Source organism: Sinocyclocheilus rhinocerous, unplaced genomic scaffold (genome assembly GCF_001515625.1).
Source record: "Sinocyclocheilus rhinocerous isolate Xijiao unplaced genomic scaffold, SAMN03320098_v1.1 scaffold946, whole genome shotgun sequence".
Classification (NCBI taxonomy): domain Eukaryota; kingdom Metazoa; phylum Chordata; class Actinopteri; order Cypriniformes; family Cyprinidae; genus Sinocyclocheilus; species Sinocyclocheilus rhinocerous.
The window spans coordinates 1,508,143-1,517,863 of record NW_015633151.1 but is presented as its reverse complement, the minus strand read 5'-3'; the positions used below and the strand labels follow the sequence as shown (position 1 = coordinate 1,517,863).

The 9,721-nt window shown below is 36.9% G+C and overlaps 1 protein-coding gene across 1 annotated transcript in view; it reads right to left on the bottom strand.

Annotated features, from left to right (window-relative positions):
- nbeal2 (neurobeachin-like 2) overlaps nt 1-9,721 on the bottom strand; it is a 69,898-nt gene that overhangs the window by 33,827 nt on the left and 26,350 nt on the right. Inside the window, exons 11-19 of the mRNA XM_016556355.1 lie at nt 9,096-9,179; nt 8,174-8,272; nt 5,911-6,542; nt 4,571-4,703; nt 3,833-3,952; nt 3,405-3,747; nt 3,221-3,303; nt 2,081-2,173; nt 1,639-1,887 (exon numbers count right to left, since the gene is read on the bottom strand). Of these exons, the coding sequence (XP_016411841.1) occupies nt 1,639-1,887; nt 2,081-2,173; nt 3,221-3,303; nt 3,405-3,747; nt 3,833-3,952; nt 4,571-4,703; nt 5,911-6,542; nt 8,174-8,272; nt 9,096-9,179 (1,836 nt within the window). The remainder of the gene's footprint in view (nt 1-1,638; nt 1,888-2,080; nt 2,174-3,220; nt 3,304-3,404; nt 3,748-3,832; nt 3,953-4,570; nt 4,704-5,910; nt 6,543-8,173; nt 8,273-9,095; nt 9,180-9,721) is intronic.

Sequence of the window (9,721 nt, the reverse complement as noted above, 5' to 3'; positions counted from 1 at the left end):
CAGAGATGGAGTTTGAGACGCTCCACACATGTAAATGATAACAGTTCCTGTGGAACTTCTGTGAACGGAGCCGCTGTGTGACGCACTTCCGGTATTTTGCCAGTTAGTCGACGCGAGCAAAATGAAGTCGAGAATTTTTAAAAATCGAATAGTCGAATAAAATCGACGAATCGCGACAGCCCTACTTTACATTGTAATAATACTTTACAATATGACTTTTGCTGTATTTTTAATCAAATAAATGCAGCTTTATGAGCATAAGAGAAAAATCTTACAGACCCCAAACTTTTAAACGATAGTGTAAATATTAATAAACATTCTTATAAATATGAATAAAAACTATTTTTATAAATATAATGGTAAACTAGTATGTATTTTAATTTAATTAAATTTGATACTTGTTCTACATTAATGCATTTAATTGACAGCCCATGTTTTAAGCCTGAGGATGGTATACTTATGTAACTACGAGTGTGTGTGTACTTTTCAACTCTCAAACCCGAGAAACTCTCTTCAAAGGACTTTACAAGACTGTCAAGTCACAGTACATTATCAAAAGCAAATCAGATATGACTTTTAATTTTGTGTAACAATAAAAGCCACTGCTGAGCCTAATGATCTTACAACAGATCAGAAATATATCAGCATCTGTTTCTATGAACTTCAGCTGCTGTAACAGAGACAGCCATAGATATCATTTTTACTTATCAACGTCTCATCAAATTATCTGCTTAATATCACATGCCTAGTATCTGATCTAATCGCCAATGTAATGACAACTATGCAGCCTCTATTTGAAACTTTCATATTGATTACGTGTTAAATGTCACAGATGTTGGAACATGCTGTTGTGATAAACGTGTGAACTCTTGATTTGACTCTTGAATGAGTTTACGTCAGACACTCGCTTATTAATTTCTTTAAAGATTCCTGGCACCAGATAAAACCTTAAAGCATGAGAAACTGTGGTTGTGTGTGTATTGTGCAATATCATGGGACTGTTAACACAAGTGTTTCCTAACAGGATGCTACGCCTTGAAGTTACATACACCAAGGTGTCCTGTTAGACGTCCAGACGCCCTCTCTATTCACCAGTGTGTGTGTGTGTGTGTGTGTGTGTGTGTGTGTGTGTGTGCGATATATACAGTATATGGCCAGTCAAATTAGACAGGGTTTATGGTTCACTTCACAGAAAACGGAAGTAGCAGAACATTTAATATTTGACAACTGCTATGTAATGTTATGCATGCGTTTCATTTTTAACTTTTTTGTTTTTTTACTTCCTTTTGGTGATGTAACTTCAGACTTCCTTTTGGTAATGTATGCAGGACCCCAATCATTCGGCCCATTAAACCTGCCCCTCCACAATCAACTGATAGATTTTCGAGTGTAACTCTGAAATCTCAAAATCCAGGCACCAACAGATGGTTACAACCAAGTCCCCAGCCTATATTATGGTATGTCACGATACAGAAGAAAAGATCTGTCGCCACTCCTTTTTTATCATGACTTTAATGTCCATACAAATTGGTTTTGAAGTGAAATTTTTGTGAGATTTGTACATTCAATTCACAGAAACTACAGCAGAATCTGTTTATACTTTTAAGCTAATGCTTTTTATTTGATGCATATATGGACATGGATGATGGGAAGAGAGAGAGGGATTGGAATCAGACATGTTGCTACCAATGTGTCACAACTGAGAGAGTACTGACCAGATGACTTCCCCAGTGGCAGCAGCATGCCGGCAGGGCCCCTGGAGGATGTGAGCTCTGGCCCGAGAAGATCTGAAGTCTCCTGACCTACAGTCTCGCCCTGATCCAGTAAACACACCTGCTCCAGCAGGGGCAGGAGAGCTCCCATGCCACCAACTGAGCTCAGAACATCCTACACGCAAGACAAGATAATAAAACATAATTAGCAGTTACTGCTCCTGCAGATTATTAGTTTTGTTCTAGAAGTATGTGTTGAACACACATTTCCCAACACTGGCAAACACAAAAGGCTGTACTGATGTCAGAACAAGTCTATGAATCATACTGAGCTTAAAAGACAATGAAGCTCAGTGACAGATACACACCTTGACGTCCCAGTTCACCACTCTGTGACCAGTCAGCCTGCCATCGTAAAGATGGTTGGGGGACAAATCCAAACAGATCTGGATCTTAAAGGCCTACAAGACAAAAGAATGTGGACAATGTGCACAAGACTTATCTTTAAATTAACCATTTGATACAATGCACTTATTGTCTACATACAAGTTTTTACATTGTAATTGTTTGTACATTTAAAAATACCTTCCTGTAATTTTATCTTTAATTAATTTCTGTAGTTAGACTGTCATCCCTATTCCGACCCCTTAACCCACCTTTAAACCTGTCCTTATCTTTAACCGTATCCCAGTAACAGGTAAAGAAAAACAAAATAAATATTTTAAAATAGTTTTTGATGCAAACACATTAAAGACAGCTAACGTAAAGTTATCAAAAGTAAATTCATGTCCCACTTCTACAATTTACATTAACAATGTAATCAATCAATGTAATTAATATTCTATTTATTAAAGCCAAGTATGAATCTCATCAAGTTAGTGTTTTACATTTATTCCAAAATAACTCAAGGCAGTTGCAGTTTAAACAATATATTTTATTTGTGAACTTATGTTCAGCTATTCTTTTTAATAGTTAACTTCTAATTATTTTTGAATTTTTCAGATCATCAGTCATCAAAGTTCGGTAATTACTGGTCACAGACATGGAGATTTACTTTAAATTTCACCAAGCTGATCACTCACTAAAAACTCCTACAGATCATGTTTTCATGCCATTTTAAGTCTTATTTTGACTTAAAGTAGTTATATCTAAGTGTGTAAGTTGTTTATTTACTTTTTTGAATTAGTCTTCCCATTAATGCCATTATATTGTTTATTCAAACTAATTCGCGAACGCAGAATGCACAAGAGGTGGAATTTATCGCATGAACCAATCACAGCCGATCAAAACCAGTCATATCCAATCACATACCGATGAAGGCATTGCCTCCTCTCATGTGACTTTCCCCCATTCATTCTCAATTACCCCACACCAAACCCACCGCATGATTTAGGGGGTCTGTTAAAAGTCAATGGGCTCAGGGGAGGCAAGAGAGAGACGCCGACTCCCGCTGTAATGCGCCTGTGTGTGTGTGTATGTATCAGATGGATCACTGAGAAGATAATTACCTGTGGGGTGTAATATAACACTAGTTTACTGTTGACTTCTGAAGGTTCACCATCAGCTTTGAATAGAGAAACATTATTGGGACCTGCCAATTGAAACAGAGATAGACATTCTTTAATGCTTGTTTCTTTTTGGATGGAAATGTGAATTTCTGCATTATGAATGCGGTGGATGTCTCATTTATACCTGCAGTGAACAGGGCTCGTGCCTGAGCAGGCTGCAGAGCTTCATGGCAGATGAACACCGTGGCTAAAAGGCCACCCAGTGATGAAGGAGAGCCCCACGCAGTGTCCTGTAGCCCTGCCGGGATGGTGTGAACTGGACTGTCCCGACTCACACCTGGCCGCCCCCCTGCGGCTGCTGCAAAGGATGCAGGGAAGGACTGGGAACGTGCAAGGGTGGGTGGCCCAGCATGTGCTGCAAATGCCATCTCGGAGGGCGAGTGGGACGGGTTGGGCAGGGTCGGAGAGGTAGTCATGGTGGTAGAGGTCCGTTGACCAGCTGTTCCAATGCAGCAGGAAGTGAAAGGCTGAAATGTTGAGAGTTAAACAGACCAATAAAACAAAACATGTTCATAATAAATCAAACTCCTGCAGACAATAACATTTACTTACCTCATTCAGAGAAGGAAAGCGCAGGGGTGCTGTTTTACACTGCACTCCATCCACATAAACAGTGACCACATTCTGTCCAAAGGGCCGACGGCCAGGAACGTGAACAATGGCTACTGAGTGCTAGAGTGAAGAAAAGAAGGGTAAGAATAAGACTTTGAATACAGAAACAAAAACTTACAATGATATCATGAATGTAATCAGATTACTTTTTTCAAGTACTAGTAATGTAAAGCATTACTTTTAAATTTACAACAAAATAGATACTTTTTCAAATAAGTAACGGAATAACGAAAATATAACTTTTTTTGTTATTAAAAAACAAATAAGCAAGCCCAGCCAAGGTAAGACAGAGTAACACAAAAGTAACGTAATGCATTACTTTCCATAAAAAGTAACTAAGTAACTAAGTACATTTTAACGGAGTAACGCAACATTGTAACGCATTACTTTTAAAAGTAACTTTATCCAACTTTGGATATCATAAAGTAAGATTCTTTAGCTGAAATCAAGCTAAAGAGGCTAGTCAAGCTAAAGCTAATTCTGCTGTAAAACAAAAATACACGTGATGCTTCTATTAAAAAGCTGACTGACTTTTTGTAAACAGAAAGGGGGTTCTTTCCAACCACTGCCATTTTGAGCAATATCTTTCTAATATTTATTTTCATACAAGTGTTCTGTCTTCTTTTCCTTAAATTGTCTATGTTAATGTGTGTGTGAGTTGTCTGTAAGGTCACTAACCCAGGCGCAATCATTGAATGGGTGTTCTGGCAGGGAAACGGCCATGTATTCCTTTTTAGTACATACTGCCACCACCAGAACTTCTTCTGTGGTGAAAAAAGCTTCAAAGCCAGTTCCGCTCACTGTGAAGAAACTACACACAGGACACAATACAGCTTTTAAAGGTATAAGTACACACAAAACAAATGGGCGTTAAATAATGGCGCAAATACCAGTAATTTGACGAGCGCAAACGTTAGTAAATCACATTGCGTGATTAATTTTAATACTCTCCTCCCATAAATTCTGAAAGGGAAAATGCATATTCAATAAGGTCAGGCACAAAAATAACTTTGTCCAAGCCTTTTCAGCACTAATTCTTCACTGCACGTCTTTAGTAAATCCTGACACAGTACTATTTTAACGGCAAAAGACAGTTTGCACTTAGCTGTTAGTAAATCTGGCCCCAAGTGTACTAGACTCATGCAGGTATACAATATGTACAAGCATTTTGTAACAAGTAGGCCTGGGCAATTTACTGAATATTCACCCCTTACTCATGATTTATTATTTTATTTTTTATATTATTTTGTTTACAATATAAAATTAATCGACAATTGTAAATATAGCTATGATTTTAATCAGCGTTTTGCAATGCTTCTATGTTTAACGGAAGTCATGAGTTCTAAGACATATTTTAATGTCATCTCTGAATTAAACATCAGTAGTAAAATTGTTTTGTCATCATTTACATGCTGTTCCAAACCTGTATGAGTTTCTTTCTTATGATGAACATAAAAGAAGATATTTTGAAGAACGCTGGTAATCAAACAGTTGATGGTCCCCATTGACTTCCACAGTATTTCTTTCCTTACTATGGAAGTCAATAGGGACCAACATGTTTTTCAAAATTCTTCAAAATATCTTCTTTTGTGAACAAAAAAGAAACTTATACAGGTTTGGAATGGCATGAGTGTGAGTAAAGGACGACAAAATTTAAATTTTTTTGGTGAACAATTCCTTTGTAAATGGAAATGATCAAATACTGCAGATGCACAATATGCATATTTACACAAACATTTACATAATACATACACAATAATGATGTTATGCCTCAAATCACCTATCGCATTTAAAACTATTGATTTAAAAATATAATTTAATATAATTAATACTTAAATAGTTCAAGCATGATAATAAAAAGAAATGTTTCCTGAGCACCGAATAGCATATTACAATGATTTCTCAAGGATCACTTAAGAATGTAAATATATATCAAAACGGTTAAAACAATTACAAGAAATGATACAGTAGATGATGACATTTTTATATATTATAACACCCATCTATCATGAGAATACCTGTAAAGCTGTTTCCTACGTGGTCCCTTAGCCATTCGAACCATATTATCCGTGTTTGTCAGGTGAGATTCTGAGTAGTGGTGCTGGGGAGGAGGAAAGTCTGTGTTGAGGCACAGCCAAGCGTGGAAAGCAAACGCGTTTCCTGGCCAGCGTTGTATAGCTGGCACCATAATACCTGCCATAGGGGGCGTAAGGTCAAAATACTGCAAGGCGCTGCATCCACCCTCTCCGCGAGCGGCCATGGCAGAAAGCACCCTTACCACGCGCCCGCAGTACGGGTGAGGGGGTGCACCAGGCTCGGCCCGCAAGAGCTTCAGCAGACTCTTCAGTTCACAGGGCCGTAGAGAAAGAGATCCCAAGTCTTGAAGCAAGCCCAAGAGGGCATCTGCACACTGCCGGTCGAGCCTCTCCGGGGCTTCGGATAGCACCTCCAGCAAAGCGCCTACTAAGCCCACCTCAACGGCTACAGTGCGGCAGGACAGAGTTCCTCGACACACGGCCGCCAGCCACTGGGACACCAGCAGCTGCAGAGAGCGAGAGCCCAGATCAGGCAACCACTGCAGCAGCAGGAGCAAAGGCTGTTCATTACTGATGCCCAACTGCATGGCCTGGGAATGTTCTCCTTCAACAGCCTGAGAGAAACAACAAGGAACCAGGGGATGGACAAAGCAAAAAGTGATGCTATGAGAATACACATTTTAAGCATGGCGATTCTCAGTCATTATCCTGAAAAACTTACCGCATTTGACGAAGAACTTACTTGTTGACCATTAATAAGTATGTTTTATAAGCATGCATGTGTGTAGTATGAAATTCAGTGTTATTTTAGTACTATTAATACAGTATTATAGTATTTATTAATTTCAAATTCATTTTTATTTTTATATTTTACATTTTCATTTTAATCTTAATTTGGTTATCTTATTTGAGTAATTTTGTGGTGTATTTTTCTTGTAGTTTTTTAAATAGGTCTATTTATTTATTTATTTATTTTAGTTTTTAGTTATTTTCAGTTTTAGTTTTAGTCATTTTAGTATATCAACTTCAATTAATTAGATTAAAAAGTTGGCCTGGCAACTAACTAACTACATTTTCTCTTATATTTTATATTTTAAATTATTTCATAATATTTTAAATTAGTTTTATATATATATTTTCTTTTTTAAGTTTAATAAATCTTGTTGTGTTTTTGTCAGTTTTATTATTATTATTAGGGGTGTAACGGTACACAAACATGGCGTTTCGGTACGTACCTTGGTTCTGACGTCACGGTTTGTTATGGTTTCAGTACAGCAGGGGGAAAAAACTAAACATAAAATTGCTTTTTTTTTATTAAACAGTGATCTAAAAAAAATCCTCTTTCTTTAAATAAATGTAGGGATCCTTAGGGATAAATATCTACCTTAGCTTATGCTCTAAACTATAGGGAGCCCCTTTACATTACTATCAGGTTATAATAAACAACAGAGCCCAAACTTAAATTTAATTATTATTTATTTTTAAATATCATATTCAACACTCAGCTTAAAAACTTTGATGCAGACATGTAAATTGCACATAACTCTGTTTTTAAATTAACTTCTAAATTAAAAAAATTCTATTTGCTGTTGAAATATATTCATTTATATTCATTTAAGTAAAATATAATGAGTATATAGTCTAATATTTCACGAAATGCTCTTCACTAGATTTCATTTATCCAGCAAACAAACAAGTTGTGGACCCAGATGACTTGCCTGAGGTAAATGAAATGCTACGTGACATTTTGTTAATTGATGCTTTCTGTGGTTGAAACACTGATTGAGCGATTACATGAGATGTTCATTCATGTTTATTTCATGTTAAAACTAGTAGTAAAGAGGAAGCGATGATCGCGATTGCCGTTTGAACTGAGGCGTTTATACAGCGATCGGTCACACCATATCAAAGAGCGTCAAAATGCCATTTATTGTTTAATGTTCCTGAAAAAGTTTTGTTTTCGTTATTTTCAGTTTTAGTAATTTTGGTACTTCAACTTTAGAAATGTCCGCCACCATGAAGCGACCCTCTCCATGTAAAATGAACCCACTTTTAATAGGCTACTGATTGGAGATTCACGTGAAAGTGTGTCATTTTAATGATATGGTTACAAAGTACTATTTATTACTTTATGGGTAAAAAACTAAATACTGAGTACACATTTCTGACTAAATGTAAAAAAGGAAGGAAATGTAGGTCACACCATCTGTGATAGTAGTTACACTCACAGTTTCTTCTCACTCACCATGTTCATCAGCTCCTGCAGGAGTCTTTTGGTGGGCTGTCCTTGACTTTTCAACACATCAAACAACTGTGAGTAGCCAATCCGCTCCTTGAAGACCTCCTGGGAAGACAAACCACAGTTACATTACAATTGAACAAGCACACAATACAACGAGTGTTTTTACCACCCTGTTCCCCGAAATAAACCAAAAGAACAAAACAAAAGGTATTATACAAAGCAGAAACGTTTTCACATGAATTCAGGATATTAAAGGGGATAACCCTAACCCTAATCATGAAATACAGGATTTTACTTTAAATTAGAAAGTCTACTATGTAAATAGCTTTCACAATGCAAGGCCACCCAGATTATTTATTGAAACTGCCCTGCAAAAACAGAGAAAACATAACCATAAATCTTCATATCTGTGCCACAGTATAATGTTTACTTTGCAAAGAGGGTGTTATTGAAGAACAGGGCGGCACAAACTATATTTGACCCAACAGCAAAGAGGTTAGCCAATAAAAACAAGGACATTTACATAAAGAAGTAGAAGTAAAAGAGAAAACCTCAACAATGTCATGAAATCTATATCATGACATTGCATTTTGGTACAAACAAAGAAACCTAAATACACTAATAATAAACAAAAAAACACGATATGGGATTATGATACTTTTGGACCTGACAAATAAAATAAAGGAGGAAGCGCATGTCGTAATGTCACCACGGGTGACCTGGTTCTGCAGAACCACATCAAATGTGCTGATAAGATTAACCACACACGCATAAGGGGCACATTTATCATACGCAAGCACTTTGACTTATCACGCTGATAAGACGAGAGACATCTGCAAGCTGATCTTTCAGAGACTTTAGGAGAAACATACAGAAGGAAGGAGAGGAGAGGAGGTGTAAGACACGAGTCGATGACATGTCATACCTTGGCAGAGGGCGAGTTGCTCATTATGGCAGTGAGAACTCGAATGGCGTGTACTGTGATGCAGTCAGAGCCCTTTTCCCAGACCTACACACACGTGTGCGAAATACACACATCATTCAGTTCATATTCACATTCTAATGTATTAAATGATTAGTTCACCCAAGAATATGCATTTCCAAGCCCATAGGAGAATTTTTTTGACGCTTTGTCTGACATTTCGGATTTTAACACGGACATGAACAATGACACGAGCTTTTTTTGTTATCCTTCAGTTTCAGAAAACTTGGAATATAGTGTATACAGACTACTTCTATTCTGTATTTATGGTGTTTTTAGACCATTTTAGTGTTTGACACACATAGTCACTATAAATATTGTTGTAAGAGCTGAAAAAACTAAATTCTTCAGAATTTATCTTTTTGTTTTCCACAGGCAATAACTGCAAAATATGGGTTTGGAATGACATTAAGGTGAGTAAATAATGACGCTGCCATTCAACATTTTGGTGTAAGAAAGATTTTTAAGAAATTAACACTTTTATTCAGCAGGGATGCATTTCATTGATCAAAAGTGACAGACTTTTATATTACCAAAGTAAAAAGTATATATATTTGGTTTTGGTTACC